Source organism: Acanthochromis polyacanthus, chromosome 9, assembly GCF_021347895.1.
Source record: "Acanthochromis polyacanthus isolate Apoly-LR-REF ecotype Palm Island chromosome 9, KAUST_Apoly_ChrSc, whole genome shotgun sequence".
NCBI lineage: Eukaryota > Metazoa > Chordata > Actinopteri > Pomacentridae > Acanthochromis > Acanthochromis polyacanthus.
Window position 1 is genome coordinate 6,482,042 of NC_067121.1, and position 26,680 is coordinate 6,508,721.

Below are 26,680 nucleotides of genomic sequence, written 5' to 3' on the forward strand. Positions count from 1 at the left end.
ATCTCTCAACAGGATCGTTGTTGAAACTCAGTCTGAAGGTGCTTTAAATTTGACATGTAATTTCACACTTGGTTAAAAGATTATTTGTTTTATGCACAAATGTCTCAGTATTGCAATTTCTTACACTGTGTGAGTTCTCATTTTGTGCAAAAAACTTCCACATATTGTGCAAGAGTAAGGCCTCCAACCTGTGAGGATGATGTTTAGGAAGCTGTCTCAATATGTAAGCAGAATGTGATGATTTATAAATCAATTAAACCCTGTGTTTACATGAAAACAGTACAAAAACAACATCCATCCATTCTCCATACACCGCTCCATCCTCACCAGGGCCGTGGGGGGCGCTGGAGCCCATCCCAGCTGGGCGAAGGCATGGGACACCCTGGACAGGTCACCAGTCTGTCACAGGGCTACATATACAGACACACAATCACACTCGCATTCACGCCTTCGGGCAATTTAGAGTATCCAATTAACCTCAGCATATTTTTGGACTGTGGGAGGAAGCCGGAGTACCCGGAGAAAACCCACGCATGCACAGGGAGAACATGCAAACTCCATGCAGAAAGATCCCAGGCCCACCCCGGGAATCGAACCAGGGATCTTCTTGCTGCAAGGCGAAAGTGCTAACCACTACTCCGGTATGCAGCCCGCAAAAACAACATATCAAATGCAAAATTGTGTTGTTTTTTAATGATCATTTTGAATTTTATGGAGATTTGAGCAGAGGAGATGGGCTACGTGTTAATTGCACTGTTGAAAATTGCAATTTAAAACTGAATGTTCAATGATTTTACAAATTCATACTGGAAAGAAAATATAGTTGTATGTGCAATAAATATTAATCTGTCAAAAAGGAAAGATGATGCAACATCATCCTCAAACATTGGAAAGCCAGGGCAAAAAATGTCTGCACTTTTAAAACCTGAATCTGGCAAGAGTATCCGGTATCAGAGCAATAATTATTAATAGATATTGAGACGTCAAGAAAAATCTTTTCCGTAGGCCATACAAAGGTATGGTCTCTCACCAGTGTGTACTGTGAACTTTCAGATGAGTGCTTTAAGTGGAACTTTTCCACATTTTTCACAAGAATGCTGCTTCTCACTTGTGTGGACCCTGTGTCCTGAAAAAAATGTTTTTTCCTCCCACAGGTCTAACAAAAGGTGCTTCTTCTTATTTGTCCAAGCTTTCCTGTGGATAATCAAACTGTTATTTTGAATGAAACTATGCCACATATTAAATACGGATCATGATTATTATGTTAGGGATTCCTTGCAGTTTAGCATGTGAGCTGTTCAGGGTACATCAAGATAATGTAGTGTCTATTGATACCAAGATTTTTAGCAAATGAAGTTGTTTGGGTACTGTGTTATATATACACACGTGGACAAAATTGTTGGTACCCCTCAGTTAAAGAAGGAAAAACCCACAATTCTCACTGAAATCACTTGAAACTCACAAAAGTAACAATAAATAAAAATTTATTGAAAATTAAATAATCAAAAACAGCCATTACTTTTGAATTGTTGATTAACATAATTATTTAAAAAAACAAACTAATGAAACAGGCCTGGACAAAAATGATGGTACCTCTATAAAAGATTGAAAACTATTTGACCAGAGTGACATGATTAACTCAGGTGTGTCATTTAATTGACATCACAGGTGTTTCCAAACTCATAATCAGTCAGTCTGCCTATTTAAAGGGAGACAAGTAGTCACCCTGCTGTTTGGTGAAAAGGTGTGTACCACACTGAACATGGACAACAGAAAGCGAAGGAGAGAATTGTCCCAGGACATCCGAAAAAAATTATAGACAAACATCTTAAAGGTAAAGGCTATAAGACCATCTCTAAACAGCTTGAAGTTCCTGTGACAACAGTGGCTCATATTATTCAGAAGTTCAAGACCCACGGGACAGTAGCCAACCTCCCTGGACGTGGCCGCAAGAGGAAAATTGATGACAAATTGAAGAGACGGATCGTTGGAATTGTATCCAAAGAGCCCAGAGCAACCTCCAAAGAAATTAAAGGTGAACTCCAAGGCCAAGGTACATCAGTGTCAGATCGCACCATTCGTCGTTGTTTGAGCCAAAGTGGACTTCATGGGAGACGACCAAGGAGGACACCACTGCTGAAAAAAAACTCATAAAAAAGCGAGACTGGAATTTGCAAAAATGCATGTTGACAAGCCACAAAGCTTCTGGGAGAATGTCCTTTGGACAGATGAGACCAAACTGGAGCTTTTTGGTAAGGCACATCAACTCTATGTTCATAGACTCAAAAACCAAGGATACGAAGAAAAGAACACTGTCCCTACGGTGAAACATGGAGGAGGCTCAGTAATGTTTTGGGGCTGCTTTGCTGCATCTGGCACAGGGTGTCTTGAAAGTGTGCAAGGTACGATGAAATCTGAAGACTATCAAGGCATTCTGGAGAGAAATGTGCTGCCTAGTGTCAGAAAGCTTGGTCTCAGTCGCAGGTCATGGGTCTTCCAACAGGACAACCATCCAAAACACACAGCCAAAAACACCCAAGAATGGCTGAGAGAAAAGCGTTGGACTATTCTAAAGTGGCCTTCTATGAGCCCAGATCTGAATCCCATTGAACATATGTGGAAGGAGCTGAAACATGCCATTTGGAGAAGACACCCATCAAACCTGAGACAACTGGAGCTGTTTGCTCATGAGGAGTGGGCCAAAATACCTGTTGACAGCTGCAGAACGCTCATTGACAAATACAGAAATCGTTTAATTGCAGTGATTGCCTCAAAAGGTTGTGCAACAAAATATTAAGTTATGGGTACCATCATTTTTGTCCAGCCCTATTTCATTAGTTTGTTTTTTTTTAAATAATTATGTTAATCAACAATTCAAAAGTGATGGCTGATTTTGATTATTTAATTTTCAATAAATTTTTATTTATTGTTACTTTTGTGAGTTTCAAGTGATTTCAGTGAGAATTGTGGGTTTTTCCTTCTTTAACTGAGGGGTACCAACAATTTTGTCCACGTGTGTATTTTGTCTCCGTGAGATGCACTGAATCCATCCATCCATTATCAACATAGCGCTTAATCCTCATTAGCTGACCCAGCTGACTTAGGTTGAAGGCAGGGGACACCTGGACAGGTCAAGTAATAGCACTCACATTCACACCTACAGACAATTTAGAGTAACCAATTAACCTCAGCATGTTTTTGGACTGTGGCAGGAAGGTGGAGTACCTGGAAAAAGCTTACCCATGCACAGAGAGAACATGCAAACTCAATGCAGAAAGATCTTCTGGAGCCCAGCACTGAATTCAGGTGAAGACAAACATTACTTTCAGTTTTATATTGATTTGCACATTAACATCAACTTTGCGCAACATTGAGGTCAAAGCAATGCTCTGTTTACTTAAATGTAAAAAAATACAATAAATATTTTCTCTAAACTTAATGAATTGGGTTAAATAGGCTAACTGTGATCTCAGTATACATCAAAGTAATCATAATTATTATTTTGGCCATCATAATACTTAGTTGTTTAAAATATTTTTGACAAAAGAAACGACAATGTTGCCATATGCATCACGGTAAAATTAAATGTCTCAATATCACTTTTTTCCAAAATCATAACCAGGTGCATATGGGATAACTGAGTGTGAAAGAATTAAACCAGAATGCTGCCTAACTCGATATGACAATTTTGGTAGTAGTTTTAATTTAATGGTCCAATATAGTATCAAAATGGTAGTTTAGTGAAATAGATTATGAAACAGATTTTTAATGCTGACCTTTGGAATCATTTTATTTTTATTCAGTTCAAGGTGGTGCAACTCTATGAAGACATAAGATTTTACAAATGCAAATAGATAAATATTAAAAAAAAGAGGGAAACAAAAACAATAATAAAAATGAAATAAATAATTGTAAAGTGTTGCTAAGTGTTGAAATTATGATGTGGCACCACAATTAAATAATGTCCATGAAATACTGCCATCTTTCACAATGTGACTGTTATGACCTGGTTGTCTAGGGTAGCCGGACGGGAACAAAACGAAAGTGAAACAACGCTGAGTTTCAGAATGATAAGGGGGATTTATTTTGAAAGGGGCATGTTCAGAAAATTACAAAAAAGTGCGGGGGTTGTAGTATCTGATCAGAGACACATGTCATTTATATTATCTATAGTTTGAAATGTGTTTTCAAGGTTCTGGAATGTTTAAGTAACTTGATAGTGTTGCGGTAGAAGGGTCCCCATGTCTAGGAAGTTGATCGATCTGGCTCCTGGGAAGTCCATGGTGCCGGATCAGATGCTGGTCTTCTTTGTCATAAACATATTATGCAAACAAGACAGTGTCAGCGGACATTCCTTCTTCACCTAAACATCATAGATGGAGGCAGAATGGATGAAGGTGCAGGATCAGCGCGCAGCTGTACATAATACAAATAAAGCAGAGGAGCTCAGCGGCCCAGGGCCGAAACAGTGACATGAAAGAAATTCACATAATTGTGAAAACACAGTGGTAAGATGCTTTGAATTTGAAGCTCCAACAAATCTTACAAGTTGTTTCAAATTTAATTCCCAAAAATGTTTCTGGATTCTGACTTATCTGTGTGAGTTCTCATGTGCCGCAACAAAATACCACTTTGATTGAAGCTTTTTCCACATGATTTGCAAGAAAATGGCTTCTCACCTGTGTGGATTCTAATATGTGTTCTAAGTGCTGATTGTTGAGAAAAACTTTTGCCACAGGTTGCGCAGCTGTACGGTTTCTCACCTGTGTGAGACATCATGTGGACTTTCAAGTGAGCGCTATGAACAAAACTTTTCCCACATTCTTCACAAGCATACGGCTTCTCAGCTGTGTGGATTCTCATATGGACTTTCAAACCATGGCTTAAGGTGAAACTTTTTCCACATGTTTCACAAGAATATGGCTTCTCACCTGTATGGAGTCGCATATGGATTTTCAAACTACGACTTAAAGTGAAACTTTTTCCACATACATCGCAAGGATACGGTTTCTCACCTGTGTGTGTTACCATGTGGTGTTTCAAAGTACCACTGCGATTAAAACATGTCCCACATGTTTCACAAGTGTACGGTTTCTCACCTGTGTGACAAAGGTGGTGTTTCTTTAAAGAGCACACAGACTTAAAAGTTTTTCCACAGATGCCACATTTTACAGACTTTTCCTCTGTGTTGTCATTATTAAAGTGACCCTCTGACATTGCACAATTGTCTACATTTTTACTGTGACTGCTGTTTCTCCTATTTTGTTCAGTTTCCACGCAAATAGGACTCACAACAAAGACATCCATCTCCTGCTTCAGTACAAGGTGTTCTGACTCCTGACTGGTGCAGACTTCATCCTGTTCCTCTTTCATCTGTGGAAGTTCTGGCTCCTCCTGGTCCACACTGCTGCAGAGTTGCTCCTGTTCCTCTTTAATCTGCACAAGCTCTATGTCCTCCTGCTCCTCTTTTATCTGTGGAGGCTTTGAGTCCTCATGGCCCAGACTGGACTTCATTTCCTGATTGCAGAGTTGCTGCTCAGTGACAACGTCTTCCTCAATACAGACATGTTGCTGTGTGAGCTCTAGAGTTACAAAGGGACATAAAAAAGGTCAGTCGTGCCTGTCGAAACATGAGCACATACATACACACGTGGACAAAATTGTTGGTACCCCTCAGTTAAAGAAGGAAAAAACCACAATTCTCACTGAAATCACTTGAAACTCACAAAAGTAACAATAAATAAAAATTTATTGAAAATTAAATAATCAAAATCAGCCATCACTTTTGAATTGTTGATTAACATAATTATTTAAAAAAACAAACTAATGAAATAGGGCTGGACAAAAATGATGGTACCCATAACTTAATATTTTGTTGCACAACCTTTTGAGGCAATCACTGCAATTAAACGATTTCTGTATTTGTCAATGAACGTTCTGCAGCTGTCAACAGGTATTTTGGCCCACTCCTCATGAGCAAACAGCTCCAGTTGTCTCAGGTTTGATGGGTGTCTTCTCCAAACGGCATGTTTCAGCTCCTTCCACATATGTTCAATGGGATTCAGATCTGGGCTCATAGAAGGCCACTTTAGAATAGTCCAACGCTTTTCTCTCAGCCATTCTTGGGTGTTTTTGGCTGTGTGTTTTGGATCATTGTCCTGTTGGAAGACCCATGACCTGCGACTGAGACCAAGCTTTCTGACACTAGGCAGCACATTTCTCTCCAGAATGCCTTGATAGTCTTCAGATTTCATCGTACCTTGCACACTTTCAAGACACCCTGTGCCAGATGCAGCAAAGCAGCCCCAAAACATTACTGAGCCTCCTCCATGTTTCACCGTAGGGACAGTGTTCTTTTCTTCGTATGCTTGGTTTTTGAGTCTATGAACATAGAGTTGATGTGCCTTACCAAAAAGCTTCAGTTTGGTCTCATCTGTCCAAAGGACATTCTCCCAGAAGCTTTGTGGCTTGTCAACATGCATTTTTGCAAATTCCAGTCTGGCTTTTTTATGAGTTTTTTTCAGCAGTGGTGTCCTCCTTGGTCGTCTCCCATGAAGTCCACTTTGGCTCAAACAACGACGAATGGTGCGATCTGACACTGATGTACCTTGGCCTTGGAGTTCACCTTTAATTTCTTTGGAGGTTGCTCTGGGCTCTTTGGATACAATTCCAACGATCCGTCTCTTCAATTTGTCATCAATTTTCCTCTTGCGGCCACGTCCAGGGAGGTTGGCTACTGTCCCGTGGGTCTTGAACTTCTGAATAATATGAGCCACTGTTGTCACAGGAACTTCAAGCTGTTTAGAGATGGTCTTATAGCCTTTACCTTTAAGATGTTTGTCTACAATTTTTTTCGGATGTCCTGGGACAATTCTCTCCTTTGCTTTCTGTTGTCCATGTTCAGTGTGGTACACACCTTTTCACCAAACAGCAGGGTGACTACTTGTCTCCCTTTAAATAGGCAGACTGACTGATTATGAGTTTGGAAACACCTGTGATGTCAATTAAATGACACACCTGAGTTAATCATGTCACTCTGGTCAAATAGTTTTCAATCTTTTATAGAGGTACCATCATTTTTGTCCAGGCCTGTTTCATTAGTTTGTTTTTTTTTAATAATTATGTTAATCAACAATTCAAAAGCAATGGCTGTTTTTGATTATTTAATTTTCAATAAATTTTTATTTATTGTTACTTTTGTGAGTTTCAAGTGATTTCAGTGAGAATTGTGGGTTTTTCCTTCATTAACTGAGGGGTACCAACAATTTTGTCCACGTGTGTATAAATTAAACACATTAGCAAGGGGTGAGAGAAAGACAAATTATTCAAGAACACCAGAATGAGTGACATGGGTACTGGCACTCTTCTTATCAAAGACCAGTGAACAGAATATCTTATCATTTTTAGTTGAGTTAATCACGTGATACCAATAGTGTTGCTCATTGCATTGTTGAAAATTTCAATTTAAAGTTGATTGTTCACATCTACTCAATGATTCATACCGTGAAGATAATCTTACTCATCACCATACTGTATGTGCAATGAAAGCTTCCCAACAAGTATTAATTTGTCTACAACCAAACATCAGCCCCAAACATCAGCAAGTCAGAGCCAAAATGTCTGCGCTCTTTTCATCTGAATCTGGCATCAGTGGCTGATTTTGGAAAAAGGGTCATTAATCACCTTTTTAGAAAATAGGAAAATTAATAATTGTTGTTTGATTAATCTAAGAATGTAAGTCAGTTTCTGATGTGTCTTAAACACAGTCTTTGTTTCATGCTAAATGTTTATAGCTTAGAAAATGGTACATTAATACAGTTCTTCCCGGTCATTACAATAAACCAGAGAAAGGATTAGAATCATACAGGAGTCAAAGTCATACACACGTGGACAAAATTGTTGGTACCCCTCAGTTAAAGAAGGAAAAACCCACAATTCTCACTGAAATCACTTGAAACTCACAAAAGTAACAATAAATAAAAATTTATTGAAAATTAAATAATCAAAAACAGCCATTACTTTTGAATTGTTGATTAACATAATTATTTAAAAAAACAAACTAATGAAACAGGCCTGGACAAAAATGATGGTACCTCTATAAAAGATTGAAAACTATTTGACCAGAGTGACATGATTAACTCAGGTGTGTCATTTAATTGACATCACAGGTGTTTCCAAACTCATAATCAGTCAGTCTGCCTATTTAAAGGGAGACAAGTAGTCACCCTGCTGTTTGGTGAAAAGGTGTGTACCACACTGAACATGGACAACAGAAAGCGAAGGAGAGAATTGTCCCAGGACATCCGAAAAAATTATAGACAAACATCTTAAAGGTAAAGGCTATAAGACCATCTCTAAACAGCTTGAAGTTCCTGTGACAACAGTGGCTCATATTATTCAGAAGTTCAAGACCCACGGGACAGTAGCCAACCTCCCTGGACGTGGCCGCAAGAGGAAAATTGATGACAAATTGAAGAGACGGATCGTTGGAATTGTATCCAAAGAGCCCAGAGCAACCTCCAAAGAAATTAAAGGTGAACTCCAAGGCCAAGGTACATCAGTGTCAGATCGCACCATTCGTCGTTGTTTGAGCCAAAGTGGACTTCATGGGAGACAACCAAGGAGGACACCACTGCTGAAAAAAACTCATAAAAAAGCCAGACTGGAATTTGCAAAAATGCATGTTGACAAGCCACAAAGCTTCTGGGAGAATGTCCTTTGGACAGATGAGACCAAACTGGAGCTTTTTGGTAAGGCACATCAACTCTATGTTCATAGACTCAAAAACCAAGCATACGAAGAAAAGAACACTGTCCCTACGGTGAAACATGGAGGAGGCTCAGTAATGTTTTGGGGCTGCTTTGCTGCATCTGGCACAGGGTGTCTTGAAAGTGTGCAAGGTACGATGAAATCTGAAGACTATCAAGGCATTCTGGAGAGAAATGTGCTGCCTAGTGTCAGAAAGCTTGGTCTCAGTCGCAGGTCATGGGTCTTCCAACAGGACAACCATCCAAAACACACAGCCAAAAACACCCAAGAATGGCTGAGAGAAAAGCGTTGGACTATTCTAAAGTGGCCTTCTATGAGCCCAGATCTGAATCCCATTGAACATATGTGGAAGGAGCTGAAACATGCCATTTGGAGAAGACACCCATCAAACCTGAGACAACTGGAGCTGTTTGCTCATGAGGAGTGGGCCAAAATACCTGTTGACAGCTGCAGAACGCTCATTGACAAATACAGAAATCGTTTAATTGCAGTGATTGCCTCAAAAGGTTGTGCAACAAAATATTAAGTTATGGGTACCATCATTTTTGTCCAGCCCTATTTCATTAGTTTGTTTTTTTAAATAATTATGTTAATCAACAATTCAAAAGTGATGGCTAATTTTGATTATTTAATTTTCAATAAATTTTTATTTATTGTTACTTTTGTGAGTTTCAAGTGATTTCAGTGAGAATTGTGGGTTTTTCCTTCTTTAACTGAGGGGTACCAACAATTTTGTCCACGTGTGTATGTCTATTCATTGAGACCATTCAAATTTCACATACCCATTGATTGTAACTTCATTTTGGGTGTCCAGATGACATCCAGCAGTCGGCGCTGATGATAAAACTTTTCCTCATACTGCACAAGAGTTTTTTCAAAGACCCTGAATATTTCTCCGGACAATTCTTTACATTTGGACTTGCACTGAACCAGCATAAAGGCATGTGTCTCCTGACTCGGTGCAAGTTGCTGACTCTCCAGGCTGTTGCAGAGTTCCTCCTGCTCCACTTTAACCTGTGGAGGCTCTGTGTCCAGACTGGACATCATCTCCCGGTTATTGAGCTGGTTGTCAGTGAGAACCTTCTCCTCCTTACAGACATGTTGCTGTGGGAGAGCTGAGGGGACAAAGGGACACAAGTAAAATGTTACTACTGTGATAGGTCGAAAACTTATTCACAATCATCCATCCATTATATTCTGTTGTCCAGAGGTGAGCTGTGGTGGCTAAGCGGGACATTCCAGATGTTCCTCTACCAAGAAAAATTTTCCAGTTTCTCCTGGGGAGAAACTGGAAGGTCAAGGTCATCCCAGACCAGATGAGATATGTAATGCCTCCAGAGAGCATTGTGTCAACCCCAGAGTGTCCTTGTTGAATGTGCAAAAAAGAAAAAAAACACACCAAAGGACGTGTCGCTACCAAATAATGAGACAATTGTGCTTATGTAGTTTAACTGAGCTCAAGGAAATTGAGAGAGTCAATGCTGTTTAACACGTTGAGTATTGTATATTAGGTTGTATTAAGTTGCACACTGTGGTTGGACTGAAATCATCCCAGTTTATTTAACAGCAGCATCTTGAACATTCGGCACTGTGTCTGTTTGACAGTGACGCTGTTGATGATTTCTAGTGTGTTAATGCTCCATCTTGTGTTGTAAACTATTATAGATCGAATACTTTTAACATTTTTTTTAACAGTTTAAACATGTATATGACAAAACTCCTACTCATGTGCAACTCTGTGGTGCAATAACATGTTTTAACATCATCATGCGTCTCAGCGGCAACAATCTACATCATGCAGCTCTTTTGTTTTCTCTTTATAGCTTGCCATGGCCAACATTTTTACTCTGCCAAGGAATGGAGGAGCTTTGAGACGATTGCAGCACTTTTGTCTGTCTGTTTGTCTGTGTATCTGTCTGTTCACAACATTACCCAAAAACTGACCAAGGGATTTGGATGAAATTTTCAGTGAAGGTCAGAAATGACACAAGAACCAAGTGATTAGATTTTAGCAGTGATGTGTCTTATCGTCTGGATCCATGGATTTCTTCAAGATTTCTGTATTATTGCGAGACAGGCACGGTGTCACTGTAACCATGACAACAAGTGAACATTACATCAGCTGACTGCTGACGATCACATGATTGCGATCCTACTACTGTTGGAAACGACACAAAGAACAATTGATTAAATTGTGGGGGTGTTTCTGAGTCCCATCAATTCTCTCCGCTCGCTACATATTTAGGTCACTCGATTCAGTATCTGTACAAAACATACACATGAATAACATACGCGTGTGTTCAGCAAAAAAAAAAAAACTCATTTTGTTTGTGGGTACATCCATATTCAATGACCACATTCTATGTTGCAGTGATTTCTGATCATCAGTAACTAATAATCAAATACTGCATTTCAGACAATGCCACATCCTACATGAGTCTCATTCATCAATTGCTTCATCTCAGGTCTACAAACCTGCTGTGTGTTGTGTTATTTGTGGTTTCCAGATGTTATCCAGCAGTCTGCGCTGACGATCGATCTCCTCCTCGTACCTGACGATGGTTTTCTCAAACTCCGTGAATATTTCTTCAGCAGCAGCAGTTAGTCGCTCGTTGATCAACTCTCTCAGATTCTGGACTGAACTCATCGTTACTTCATCTGAACAAATATTCATCTGAGACACGACAAAACAACCGTCCTCCAGCTCAGTCCACACATCACGAGCACTGACGCCGCTGAACGATTTTCTTTTGTTTATTTCGCCTGGTGTCACAAGCTCCGGTAGGAAACACTGAGTAACAGTTTTTTGTTCCGCCTTGTTCATTCTTTTCCATCTCTCTCTGATCAAACAATTTCGAGCAGAAATATCGTTTTTGGCATTCTTCAGAAAGAAACTATGAACAAATTCTGATCCACATAAAAAAGGCAGAGGGAAAATTAAATAAATAAATACATGAATGTGAAATGTTTCTTTTTACACAGTTTATTGTTTCTAGGAGTATTCTGGATGTAAAACTGCTGATAAATGTGTGAGTGTTTCAAAATATGTTTGTCACAGAGATCCTTCAAGAATTAGTTTTCTGAGACTGGTTTCTCTCTACTTTTCTCTGAATCTAATTCAAGTTGCAGTGAACAGACTCAACATCAGCTGTGACGTTTCAGGTTAAAAGACTTAACATCCAGTGGAGAAATGACCTCTGATGGTCTGCTGTCTTCACACTGAACAACGATGATCTGGACACAACTTTAAAGGAGTCTTTCAGAATGGAAGGACATTTGACGTCCCACACAGCAAATTTCAAATAATCCATGTACACATACTTAAACATGAAGTTGTTGTGTAAATATTCTTGTCCTGGGACCAATTCTAATCAAAACAAACAAACCAGGAAACAAACAAAAAAACTAGGATAAAAGAATGGTTGAAAATATTTAAAATATTTTCAAAAATACCAAATAAGTCTGTAGTTCCCCCCAAAATACCATTTTTCTCTTGTTCCACCACCCTGATGACCAAATAGAATCTGACATAAAATTGTTAAAATGAAATTAAAATCTCATTTTTTGGATTTATTTTTTTCATTGATGTATTTTGCCATTGTGGAAACGTTTCTTCTTTTAAATCAACATCATATTTTAAATAATTATTTTGCATACAACATGTGTTCCACAACAACCCTGTTAACAGAACCTTTATATCTGGTAGAAGAAGAAGAAAACAGTGAATCACATGAAACACTGGGATTAACATCATCAAACAGTTTTCCTAAACAATGGGTAGAGCAAAGCTGTGTCCTCTCTGATATTTGTCATATTTTCATGACACTGTCAGCTTTGATTAAATGTCTCACTCTACCTCAGGCAACCCTGTTATGAATATTATCAGGATAAGACAAATTCTTTTTTTCTTTCCTTTTTTTCCATGAGCAAGTTTGTCCTCTTGGTCAGCAGTAACAGCTTCCTAAATATCTAGCTTCTACTCCTGAGAAAAAGCTAACATTAACATGGATTATCAACCCTGATATTGTGATTAGAGTAGGGTTAGCAAACAACAAAATAACATGCAATAAAAATGCTAGCATTGATGTGCAAGCTGAGTCAATCAAGCTGTTGATAGTTTATTGCCTATTGTTGATGAAGATGGAGCAAAAAAAAAAAAAAGTAAAGCAGAAGGTTTATTTTTTTAAAATGATAAAACAAATGTGTGCTGTAATCGAAGCTAAGGGCGGTTCAATGAAATATTAGTGTTTGACTGTTGTTTGGCTAGAAGGTGTACATCAAAAATGGCCATGATAACGCTATCCTGGTCAGTTGTTTAAAAATATTTTGACAGAAAAAAGGAAAGTATTGCCATATGCATCACAGTAAAACTAAATATCTCAATATCAGTTTTTCCAATTATCATACAACCAGGTGCATACGGGCTAATTGAGTGTTCTATGCACAATTTCTTCAGCCGAGACATTTATATGGCAATTTTGGTAGTAGTTTAATGGTTCAAAACAGTATCGAAATGGTAGTTTAGTGAAACAGATATTTGACATTGACTTTTGAAATCATTTTATTGTTATTCAGTTCAAGGTGGTGCAACTCTATGAAGACATGAGATTTTACAAATGCAAATAGCTAAATAAATAAATAAATATTTTTTTTTAAAAAGAGGAAAATAATGATAATAAAAATTTAATAAATAATTGTAAAAAGTGTTGCTAAGTGTTGAAATTATGATGTGGTGCTTCAATTAAATAATGTCCATGAAATACTGCCATCTCTCACAATGTGACTGTTATGACCTGGTTGTCTAGGGTAGCCGGACGGGAACAAAACGAAAGTGAAACAATGCTGAGTTCCAGAATGATAAGGGGGGGATTTACTTTGAAAGGAGCGTGTTCACATAAGGACAAAAAAAGTGAGGGGGCTGTATCTGACCTGAGACACGTCACTTATATCATCTATAATATATTATTTATAAAAACACAGTTTGAAATGTGTTTTTGTAGGTTCTGGAATGTTTAGGTAACTTGATAGTGTTGAAGTATAAGGGGTCCCTGTGTCTACAGAGTTGATCGATCTGGCTTTTGTCCTGTCAGTGGGGCTCTGTTAGTAACAGCAAACGAACAAACACAAACCTGTATAAGTAAGTTCAGACTGTAGTTCAGGGAGAGACTCATTTTGGTTCCAAATCAGACTCCTGGGAAGTCCATGGTGCGTGATTAGATGCTGGTCTTCTTCGTCATAAATTTACGATGCAAACAAGGCTTCTTGACCTGCACATCATAGATGTCTGAGAAACTACAGCGTTAAAAGCAAATGGGTATGACAGAAACAAAATGAAATAAATTTAACAGAAAGCCAATTTCGCTTGGAAGTTGACATTATGAAAACTGAATGAAAATAAAAGATGACCAATACCAAGAAAATTCTAAATCAAAATACACAGCAGCAGCACAACTAACTGAAAACTAACAAAGAATTATCTACTAGTGTTTCCATTCAAGTCAAAGCTTTAACCTCCACACACATCCTAACCACAGGCACAAAGGTTCACAAATGATCACAGAAACACCGCGCAGCTCAACCTCCAAACAAGAACTGTCCCTGAATGCTGGTATGAATGAGCCTTTTAAAGTCGTCCTGGCACTGCAGTAGTTCAGAATGGTCCAATCCAACCTCAGCTCCAGGGGTTTAAGGCAGGGCAAGAACATCCATTGGAGGTGGAACAGAAGAAGATGAGATGTCAGATCAGCACGCAGCTGTACTGAATACAAATGAAGCAGAGGAGTGCAGCGGCCCAGGGCCGAAACAGTGACATTAAAAAACTCATGGGATTGTTGTGAAAGCACAGTGGTAAGATGCTTTAAATTTGAAGCTCCAACAGTTCTTACAAGTTGTTTCAAATTTAATTCCCAAAAATGTTTCTGGATTCTGACTTATCTGTGTGAGTCCTCATGTGCCGCAACAAAATACCACTTTGATTGAAGCTTTTTCCACATGATTTGCAAGAAAACGGCTTCTCACCTGTGTGGATTCTCATATGTGTTCTAAGTGCTGATTGTTGAGAAAAACTTTTTCCACAGGTGGTGCAGCTGTACGGTTTCTCACCTGTGTGAGACATCATATGGACTTTCAAATCATGACTAAAGATGAAACTTTTGCCACATATTTCACAATGATATGTCTTCTCAGCTGTGTGGATTCTCATATGGTTCTTTAAACCATGACTTAAGGTGAAACTTTTTCCACATGTTTCACAAGAATATGGCTTCTCACCTGTATGGAGCCGCATGTGGATTTTTAAACTCCGACTTAAAGTGAAATTTTTCCACATACGTCGCAAGGATATGGTTTCTCACCTGCGTGTGTTACCATGTGGCGTTTCAAACTACCGCTTCGATTAAAACATGTCCCACATGTTTCACAAGTGTACGGCTTCTCACTTGTGTGACTAAGATAATGTTTCTTTAAATAGCACCTAGACTTAAAGGGTTTTCCACAGATGCCACAAGAGTAAGGCCTCTCACTTGTGTGACTAAGGTGATGTTTCTTTAAAGAGCACCTAGACTTAAAAGTTTTTCCGCAGATGCCACATTTTACAGACTTCTCCTCTGTGTTGTCAGTATTAAACTGACCCTCTGACACTGCACAATTGTCTATATTTCTACTGTGACTGTTGTTTATCCTATTTTGATCACTTTCCTCACAAATAGGAATGGCAACAAAGATATTAATCCCTTGCTTCAGTACAAGCTGTTCTCCCTCCTGACTGGTACAGACTTCATCATGTTCCTCTTTAATCTGTGGAAGTTCTGGCTCCACTTGGTCAACAATGGTGCACAGTTCCTCCTGTTCCTCTTTAATTGCTGGATGATCTGGCTCTTCCATGTCCACACTGGTGCAGAGTTCCTCCTGTTCCTCTTTAATCTGCACAAGCTCTATGTCCTCCTGGAAAACACTGGTGCAGATGTCCTCCTGTTCCTCTTTTATCTGTGGAGGCTCCGAGTCCTTGTGGCCCAGACTGGACTTCATTTCCTGATTGCAGAGTTGCTGCTCAGTGACGTCTTCCTCAATACAGACATGTTGCTGTGTGAGCTCTAGAGTTACAAAGGGACATAAAAAAGGTCAGTCGTGTCTGTCAAAACTAGAGCACATACATATGACTTGAACACATTAGCAAGGACTGAGAATAACACAAATAATTTGAGAACACCAGAATGAGTGCCATGGGTACTAGCACTGTTCATAACAAAGACCAGTGAACAGAATATCTTATCATTTTTAGTAGATGCCAAGTGATACCAATAGTGTTGCTCATTGCATTGTTGATCACTGCAATTAAAAACTGACTGTTCACGTCTAGTCAGTGATTTTACAATTTCATACTGTGAAGATAATCTTACTGATCAGCATACTGTATGTGCAATGAAAGCTTCCCAACAAGTATTAATTTGTCTACAACCAAACATCAGGCCCAAACATCAGCAATCAGGGCCAAAATATCTGCACTCTTTTCATCTGAATCTGGCATCAGTGACTTATGGTGGAACAAAGATTATTACAGTTTTTCTCGATTGCTAAGACACATTCCTGGAAAGCTGCTCTCCTTTTCCCTAAGCTGTGAACACAAAACCCAGTTTTCAAGCTACATTTACAAAACCTCTGAATCTTCTTGCAAAACCAAACTTTCACCCCAAAACAGTTCAATCTGTGCTCAAAACTGAACTTTGCTGTCAAATCATGCCTCAAGTCAATCTAAATTAAATACTCTACTGAGCAGTCACTAAACACTACATAGAAAAAAGGAAAACACAATGCTCAGGACATGAAGCGGTAGAAATAAATGGTTATTTAGGCTAAATGCATGTTGCAAAACAAAATACCTGAGCATTTGTAACACTTGTACATAGAAAAAAGAATTTGCAAAAAACCATAAATCCTGTGCATTTACATGTAGCACTTGTACGTAAAAATAAAGCACAAAAATTTACAAATGAAGTACAAAGAAAAGAAGTGCATTACTCTGCTACAGCATCAATTCTCCGTACTGGGTCAGGCCACAGGACTTCATCTACATCACAGGACACATTTTCTCTGGAAAGAAGGACCTAGTGTGTCTGATCCAGCCCAAAGATGCATCAACAGAAACATCACCACATGTCAAGACCATTGATGGAAAAAGATTTTCCTGCTGCTCATAAACCTTCCATCTCCATGTAGAGAAGAATTCTTCCATAGGATTCAGAAAGGGAGAATATGGAGCAGAAAAATCACAATGACTTGAGGGTTCATATTGAACCATTCCCAAATCAATAGTCCTCTATGAAAAATAACATTGTCCCAGGTGAATTTGTGTGTATCATCAAAATCCAACTGAAAAACTCTCTGGAACAAACACACACAAAACAGAGGGAAAAGTCAGTCATATACACTTTCTGTAATTTTAACTTGTAAAGCAGAATTTTCTCTGGCCAGGCAACGGAGGAAAAAAAACCCTGACATGCCGTATCCATGCTCCTCTTCTTAGGTTTCTGTCCATTGTAGTGCCTCATAAACCAGTGCTCTGGCTCATATGTACCCTCACATCATTAGCCACAAGTGTGATCAATTTTGAGTTGTTGTGTTCAACCGGTGACGCCTGAGCTTTAACTGTGTTTGACTTTTGCCACCTGTGCTCACCATTATGCAACACAGGTGCATCACAATGACAATGTGTTGACAAGATGTGTCTAAACAGGTGAAAAGGGCTTATGTTTAGCCAAAAGAGTGACTGATTCAATAAGTGGGTTCAGACAACTGAGAATTTGGTTCAGACAATAGAGTTTAGTGTTTCAGCAATTGAGAAAAACTGTAATAAGCTATTGACTTTTTAGAAAATCAGACAATTAATAACTGTTGTTTGATTAGTCAGTCTAAGAATGTAAGTCAGTTTCTGATGTCTCTCAAACACACTATATTTCATGCTAAATGTTTATAGCTTAGAAAAAGATGCATCAATACAGTTCTTCCCCATCATAAAAATAAAACAGAGAAATGATTAGGACCATACAAGAGTCAAAGTCATATGTCTATTCATTGAGACCATTCAACTTTCACATACCCATTGACTGTAACTTCATTTTGGGTGTCCAGATGACATCCAGCAGTCGGCGCTGATGATAAAACTTTTCCTCATACTGCACAAGAGTTTTTTCAAAGACCCTGAATATTTCTCCGGACAATTCTTTACATTTGGACTTGCACTGAACCAGCATAAAGGCATGTGTCTCCTGACTCGGTGCAAGTTGCTGACTCTCCAGGCTGTTGCAGAGTTCCTCCTGCTCCACTTTAACCTGTGGAGGCTCTGTGTCCAGACTGGACATCATCTCCCGGTTATTGAGCTGGTTGTCAGTGAGAACCTTCTCCTCCTTACAGACATGTTGCTGTGGGAGAGCTGAGGGGACAAAGGGACACAAGTAAAATGTTACTACTGTGATAGGTCGAAAACTTGTTCACATTCATCCATTTTGTTCTGCTGTCCAGAGGTGAGCTGTGGTGGCTAAGCGGGACATTCCAGATGTTCCTCTACCAAGAAGAATTTTCCAGTTTCTCCTGGAGAAACCCAAGGTCATCCCAGACCAGATGAGATATGTAATGCCTCCAGAGAGCATTCCGTCAACCCCAGAGTTTCCTTGTCATTGAAAGTTCCCAAAAAAATACGATAGGAGGTGTGGCTACTAAATAATGCGAAAAATGCTGTTATGCATTCTAATTGAACTCAAAGAAATTTAAACTGTCAGATGCAGTTTAAGCCCGTTCTTTAACATGTTTAACAAGTATATGACATAAATCTCCAATTCATGTGCAACTCTGTGGTGCAATAACATATTTACTCTGCCAAGGAACAGCGGAGTTATGTGACGATCAGCGTACATCTGTCTGTTTGTCCGTGTGAAACATCACTCAAAAACGTACAAATGGATTTGGATGAAACTTTCAGGGGATTTCAGAAATGACAAAAGGACCACCTCATTAAATTTTCACAGTGATGCGACTTACATTCTGGATCCTCGGCTTTGTTCAGGATTTCCCATAGTGAGTTATAGCTGCCAGCAAGGCGTCACTGTAACCGTGACGTCAACACTGTCAGTTACCTGCTGCTGATCACATGACTGCATCCTACTAGAAATTGACTGTGATTTATCAGTTGGAAATCGTACAAGGAAAAAATGATTAAACTGTGGGATGTTTCTGAGTCCCATCACTTCCTGCTGCCCGCTACATATTTAGGTCATGTTTGTAGCAAACCCCAGCCAGACAGCGGTGAAGCTCCTGATGTTTCTCAAAGCCTTTATTTACGTTCAGCCATCAGCCTTATTTTGATCACAAATTCACCTTTCTGTCCTTCAGTCCTTTCTTCAGTAAACACCGTCAGAGCTTGTCTCCATTCCAGCTGCTTCTAAGTTTATACTCCTCCTTTGCTGGAAAGCAACAGTGTGGAACTGTTTTCTTTCATCTTTATGTGAATTTTCAGACTTTTTGGCAGCATCATCGCCATATCAAGAAATCGCTGCTTTGATAAACACTTCCTGTGCCACTGGAATGGTGCCAAAATAAAAGCCTGTAACATTAGAAAATGCCTTCAAAATAAAAGCATGGAGGAACGCTTATTTTAACACTAGCAAAACAAAGCCTAGCAAAAAGTGATGAACTGATCAACAGACCTTTGTAAGAGTAATTTATACATACATAGATCACGCAATTCAGAATCCATAACATACACATGCATATTACACACATGTGCTCAGGTCATTTCGTTTGTGAGTGCATCTATATTAAATGGACGCATTCTATGTTGTCATGATTTCTGATCATCAGTGATGATGACAATAATAATAATAATAATAATTATTATTATTATTATTATTATTAATAAATGCTGCATTTCTGACAATGCCAAATGGGGGAATGAACATCCTTGGTGGAGTATTGCGCTCTCTGAGTGCTTTTCTTGTTTAACAGTGTTACGCCTCTCAGCGGCAACAATCTACATCATGCAGCTCTTTTGTTTTCTCTTTATAGCTTGCCATGGCCAACATTTTTACTCTGCCAAGGAACAGCAGAGTCATGTGACGATCGCAGTACTGTCTGTGTATCTGTCTGTTCACAATATTACTCAAAAACTGTCCAAGGGATTTGGATGAAATTCTAAGTGAAGGTCAGAAATGACACAAGAACCAAGTGATTAGATTTTGGCAGTGACGTGTCTTATAGTCTGATCCATGGATTCCTAAAAGATTTCTGTATCATTGCGAGACAGGCACGGTGTCACTGTAACCATGACAACAAGTGAACATTACATCAGCTGACTGCTGACGATCACATGATTGCGATCCTACTACTGTTGGAAACGACACAAAGAACAATTGATTAAATTGTGGGGGTGTTTCTGAGTCCCATCAATTCTCTCCGCTCGCTACATATTTAGGTCACTCGATTCAGTATCTGTACAAAACATACACATGCATAACACACGCCTGTATTCAGCAAAAAAAACTCATTTTGTTTGTGGGTACATCATTCCATGTTGCAGTGATTTCTGATCATCAATAACTAATAATCAAATACTACATTTCAGACAATGCCACATCCTACAGGAGTCTCGTTCATCAGTTGCTTCATCACAGTTCTACAAACCTGCTGTGTGTTGTGTTATCTGTGGTTTCCAGATGTTATCCAGCAGTCTGCCCTGACGATCGATCTCCTCCTCGTACTGGACGATGGTTTTCTCAAACTCCGTGAATATTTCTTCAGCAGCAGCAGTTAGTCGCTCGTTGATCAACTCTCTCAGATTCTGGACTGAACTCATCGTTACTTCATCTGAACAAATATTCATCTGAGACACGACAAAACAACCGTCCTCCAGCTCAGGCCACACATCACAAGCACTGACGCCGCTGAACGATTTTCTTTTGTTTATTTCGCCTGGTGTCACACTGTAAAGCTCCGATAGGAAACACTGAGTAACAGTTTTTTGTTCCGCCTGAAATCTCTTTTTTGGTGTTATTTTTCAGTGATGTCTTTTGCCATTGTGGGAACATTTTTTAATCAACCTATTTTAAATAATAATTATGAATGGAACGTGTGTCCCACAACAACCCTGTTACCAAAATCTTATCAGGTCGAAGAAAAAAACAATGAATCATATGAAATGCTGGAATTAACATTATCAAAGTTTTCCTAAAGAATATGTAGAGCAAAGCTGTGTCCTCTCTTCAATTTGTCATATTTTCATGACAGTCAGCTTTGATTGAATGTCTCACTCTACCTCATACAACCCTGTCATGGATACTATCAGGATAAGACAAATTATTTGTATTTCTTCTTTCCTTTTTTCCATCAGTCAGTTTGTCCTCTTGGTCAGCAGTAACAGCTTCCTAAACATCTAACTTCTACTCTTGAGAAAAAAGCTAACATTAGCATGGATTATCAACCCTGTTATTGTGATTAGTGTTAGAAAACAACAAACAAAACATGTAATAAAAATGCTACCACTGATTTGCAAAAGAAAAGGCTGATTTTTCAAAAATGATGAAGCACAATTGTCCTTCCATTCTGGAATGACCCACAATGCGAAAAAAAAAAAAAACAGAACACATTTCGTATGTGCAATAGTTTTCTACAAAGTTCAGGTGCACACACAAACTTAAGTAGTGATTTTAGGTGAAAAACAAGACAGAGACTGAGATGAGCTGCATTTTCTTTTCTTTTGTTTTTACAAGTGATGCAGCTGAAATTGTTGGTTTGTCTACTGTGTCCATGACAGCACTGAGATTTAATTATTTCGCTCATAAACATGATGGACTATCAGTTCTATCTGGCCCATCTGTTGGTGTGACGTGCAATAAACTCACAGGATCGTTGTTGATTGAGATTCAGACTTGGTTAAAGATAATTCTATGCACAAATGTCTCAGGACTGCAATTACTTACCTTGTGTGAGTTCTCATTTGGTGCAAAAAAATTTCCACATGTTGTGCAAGAATAAGGCCTCTGACTTGCTGAGAGGTTAAAAAACCTTTACCCCGTGTGTTTCGTTTCTCCATATGGTTAGGATGCAGTGCAAAATGTAGACAAACAGAATGTAATAATTTGTAAATCATTTAAACCCTGTGTTTACATGAAAACAGTACAAAAACAGCACATCAAATGCAAAATTGTGTTGTTTTTTGTTGCTTCTTTTGAATTTGATAAAGATTTCAGAAGAGGAGACAGGCTATGTGCTAATTGCACGATTGATCATCATGATTTAAAATTGACTGTTCAATGATTTTACAGATTCATATTAAGAAAATAACACTGCTGTACGTGCAATAAACATGAATCTGTCTAAAAGCAAAGATGAAGCTACATCATCCCCAAACATCGGAAAGTCAGGCCAAAAAATATCTGCACCTTTTAAACCTGAATATGGCAAGAGTATCTCTGTTTAAACATTCACATGTTCTTTGTTGTATATGTATCGTTTATTTGTGTTCTTTCTTCCTGTTGGGGCCTCTAGCAAGGTCACCATCGTAAATGAGAAATGATTCTCAACTGATCTTAGCTGGGAAAACAACGATGTGAAAAAAAAGAAGAGTAATTATCAGAACAATAATTACTAATAGATGGCACCAGGGTAGTTCAGAATAGTCCAATCCAACCTCAGTTCCAGGGATTCAAGGCGGGGCATGAAGATGGAGGCAGAACGGACGAAGATATCAGATCAGCACGCAGCTTTACCGAATACAAATAAAGCAGAGGAGGAGGAGCTCAGCGGCCCAGGGCCAAAACAGTGACATGATAGAAATTCACAGGATTGCTGTGAAAATACAGTGGAAAGATACTTTGAATTAGAATTTTTCAGCTCCAATAATTCTTATAAAATGTTTCTGGATTCGGACCTATTTGTGAATTCTCATGTGTCGCATCAAAGTACAACTTTGACTGAAACTTCTTCCACATGATTTACAAGAAAATGGCTTCTCGCCTGTGTGGACTCTTGAATGGAGTTTCAAACCATAACTTAAGGCAAAACTTTTTCCACATGTTTCACAAGAATATGGCTTCAGACCTGTATGGAGTTGCATGTGGACTTTGAAGCTGCGATTTAAAGTGAAACTTTTTCCACATATTTCGCAGGGATACGGTTTCTCACCTGTGTGTGTTACCATGTGGTGTTTCAAACTATCACTGCGATTAAAACATTTCCCACATGTTTCACAAGTGTACGGCTTCTCACTTGTGTGACTAAGGTGATGTTTCTTTAAAGAGCACCTAGACTTAAAGGGTTTTCCACAGATGCCACAAGAGTAAGGCCTCTCACTTGTGTGACTAAGGTGATGTTTCTTTAAAGAGCACCTAAACTTAAAAGTTTTTCCGCAGATGCCACATTTTACAGGCTTTTCCTCTGTGTTGTCAGTATTACACTGACCCTCTGACATTGCACAATTGTCCACATTTTCACTGTGACTGTTGTTTATCCTATTTTGATCACTTTCCTCACAAATAGGAATGGCAACAAAGACATTAATCCCCTGCTTCAGCACAAGCTGCTCTCCATCCTGACTGGTACAGAGTTCATTCTGTTCCTCTATAATCTGTGGAAGTTCTGGCTCCTCCTGGTCAACATTGTTGCAGAGTTCCTCCTGCTCCTCTTTAATCTGTGGAGGCTTTGAGTGCAGACTGGACATCATCTGGTTATTGAGCTGGTTGTCAGTGAGAACCTTCTCCTCCTTACAGACATGTTGCTGTGGGAGAGCTGAGGGGACAAAGGGACATAAATAAAATGTTACTATTGTGATAGGTAGAAAACTTATTCACAATCATCCATCCATTTTGTTCTGCTGTCCAGAGGTGAGCTGTGGTGGCTCAGCGGGACATTCCAGATGTTCGTCTGCCTAGAAACATTTTCCAGTTTCTCCTGGAGAAACCCAAGGTCATCCCAGGCCAGATGAGATATGTAATGCCTCCAGAGAGCATTCCGTCAACCCCAGAGTCTCCTCGTCGTTGAAGGTTCTCAAAAAACCGCCAGAGGAGGTGTGGCTACCAAATACTTCCTGTGTATCACTTTTGATGGTCTCTAACGTGCTAATGCTCCGTTTTATGTTGTAAGCTATAAGAGAGTGAATATGTACTGAGGTTTGTTGCTCTGACAAGTAACATGCGGAGTCATGTGACAATCAGCGTAAGTCTGTCCATCTTTTTGTTCACAACATTACTCAAAAATGGACGAACGGATTTGGAGGAAATTTTCAGGGAAATTCAGAAAAACCACAAGGACTACATGATTGGATTTTGGCAGTGATGTGTCTTATAGTCTGGATCCATGGATCTGTTAAACTTTTCTGTATCATTGCCAGAAAGCAGCACGGAGTCACTTTAATTAGGACAACAAGTGAACACTACATCAGCTCCCTGCAAACGATCACATGACTGCGATCCTACTGCTGTTGGAAATGACACAAAGAACAGTTGATTAAATTGTGGGGGTGTTTCAGAGTTCGATCAATTCTCTCTGCTCGCTACACATTTAGGTCACTCGATTCAGTCTCCATCCAAAATAGGGGTGCAACGGTTCGGATCGCATCACGGTTTTGAGTCACAGATTGGATCAGTGTTCGGATCAGAAAAAAAAAACAAGACATATATAACTTTGCTCTCCATTCATTTTGTAAAACACTTATTGCAAGGATTGTTTGCCAATTAAATAAAAACAACATTCAACTCAAGAAGTCCATCCAATGTATTAAGAATAATAGAATAATTTAATTTTTAATTTAAATCACATAAAACAAATTAAAGTGCAATATAAGGCATGATACCTTCTTCCTTTAAACTTGGACAGTGAATGAAAAACATCTTGAAGTGCAGAAGATGTCTGGGATAATTCATCCACAATTGTTGTCTTTTCCTGCTCTTACAGACTTGGAACGATCTTCTCACTGAAGTGGGTGTGTGATGGGATCTGTAACATCGCTCGAGCACGTTCAGCATATGTAAACCCCGTGTTTTACACCACGGAATATGGCCTCATGCCTGCAGCTATAAACACCTCAATATCTTTTGGAATAGCTTTAGCCCGGTCGGATTCTGCAGCAAGGGCTGTTTAAATGCCGTTTAAACTTTAAAGTGATAAGCGGTTGTTGAGCAGCCTTCGGTGATGTCGCTTCATACGACTTAAATGACGCAGAAGGTTTTCAAAGTTCCTCTGCTCCTCCGCTAGCCATGACTACCACTGCACTCAACTAGTACGGATTTAACATGCGCTCTCCACGTGACCAGTACAAACTTTTGTCATCAAATGATCCGAAGACCACGCGCGTTCCGAACCGTGGGGAGCGATCCGTACAGATCACAGATCAACGATGATCCGTTGCACCACTAATACAAAATATACACATGAATAACACATGCCCGTATTCAGCAAAAAAAGCCTCATTTTGTTTGTGGGTACATCCATATTCAAAGACCACATTCTATGTTGCAGTGATTTCTGATCATCAATAACCAATAAACAAATGCTGCAGTTCTAACAAAACCACATCCTACATGAGTCTCATTCATCAGTTGCTTCATCTCAGGTCTACAAACCTGCTGTGTGTTGTGTTATCTGTGGTTTCCAGATGTTATCCAGCAGTCTGCGCTGACGATCGATCTCCACCTCGTACTGGACGATGGTTTTCTCAAACTCCGTGAATATTTCTTCAGCAGCAGCAGTTAGTCGCTCGTTGATCAACTCTCTCAGATTCTGGACTGAACTCATCGTTACTTCATCTGAGACACAACAAAACAACCGTTCCACAGGTCAGGAAAACTAAAGCTTCTGGAGGGGTTTCTTTTGTTGCCTTTGCCTGGTGTCACACTCTAAAGCTCCGGCAGGAAACAATGAGTTAATAGTTCTATGTTCCGCCTCATTCATTCTTTTCCATCTCTCTCTGATCACAGTTTCGAGCAGAAATATTATTTTTTGCATTCTTCAGAAAGAAACTATGAACAAATTCTGATCCACAGCAAAAAGGCAGAGGGAAAATTAAATAAATAAACAAATACATGAATGTGAAATGTTTCTTTTTACACAGTTTATCGTTTCTAGGAGTATTCTGGATGTAAAACTGCTGAGAAATGTGTGAGCATTTCAAAATATGTTTGTCACAGAGATCCTTCAAGAATTAGTTTTCCGAGACTGGTTTCTCTCCACTTTTCTCTGAATCTAATTCAAGTTGCAGTGAACAGACTCAACATCAGCTGTGACGTTTCAGGTTAAAAGACTTAACATCCAGTGGAGAAATGACCTCTGATGGTCTGCTGTCTTCACACTGAACAACGATGATCTGGACACAACTTTAAATGAGTCTTTCAGAATTGAAGGACATTTGACGTCCCACACAGCAAATTTTAAATAATCCATGTACAAATACTTAAACATGAAGTTGTTGTGTAAATGTTCTTGTCCTGAGACCAAATCTATAAAAAATAAATAAATAAATCCTGTTAAAATGCCGTTTTTCTCTTGTCCTACCACTGATGACCAAATCGAATCTCAAATAAAATCATTAAAATTAAATTCCAATCTCATTTTTTGGTGTTATTTTTTCACTGATCTCTCTTCGATTTGTGGGAACATTATTTTTTAATCAACATAATATTTGAAATAACAATTATTATGCATGGAACGTGTGTCCCACAACAACTCTGTTATCAAAATCTTTTTATCTGGTCGAAGAAGAAAACAATGCTGGAATTAACATCATCAAACAGTTTTCCTAAAAAAATGGGTAGAGCAAAGCTGTGTCCTCTCTTCTATTTGTCAAATTTTCATAACATAGTCTACCTCATGCAACCCTGTTAGAATATTATCAGGAATGGACAAATTACTTTCACTTTTTTCTTTACTTTTT

The 26,680-nt window shown here is 39.0% G+C and overlaps 1 protein-coding gene across 18 annotated transcripts in view; it reads right to left on the reverse strand.

The window, feature by feature from the left end:
• The window catches only part of LOC110969651 (zinc finger protein OZF-like), a 279,312-nt gene that overhangs the window by 40,527 nt on the left and 212,105 nt on the right, over positions 1–26,680 (reverse strand). For 4 of the 18 annotated variants that reach the window (XM_051953123.1, XM_051953116.1, XM_051953117.1 and 1 more), the window contains exons 2-4: positions 11,245–11,321; positions 9,552–9,884; positions 4,057–5,582 (exon numbers count right to left, since the gene is read on the reverse strand). In XM_051953123.1, coding sequence (XP_051809083.1) covers positions 4,561–5,582; positions 9,552–9,884; positions 11,245–11,321 — 1,432 coding nt within the window. In that variant the 3' untranslated portion in view covers positions 4,057–4,560. Of the gene's footprint in view, positions 1–4,056; positions 5,583–9,551; positions 9,885–11,244; positions 14,665–14,947; positions 15,861–17,863; positions 18,197–20,439; positions 23,542–25,373; positions 25,650–26,680 lie in introns of those variants that run through there. The other 14 variants (XM_051953124.1, XM_051953119.1, XM_051953112.1 and 11 more) reach the window with 12 other exon arrangements.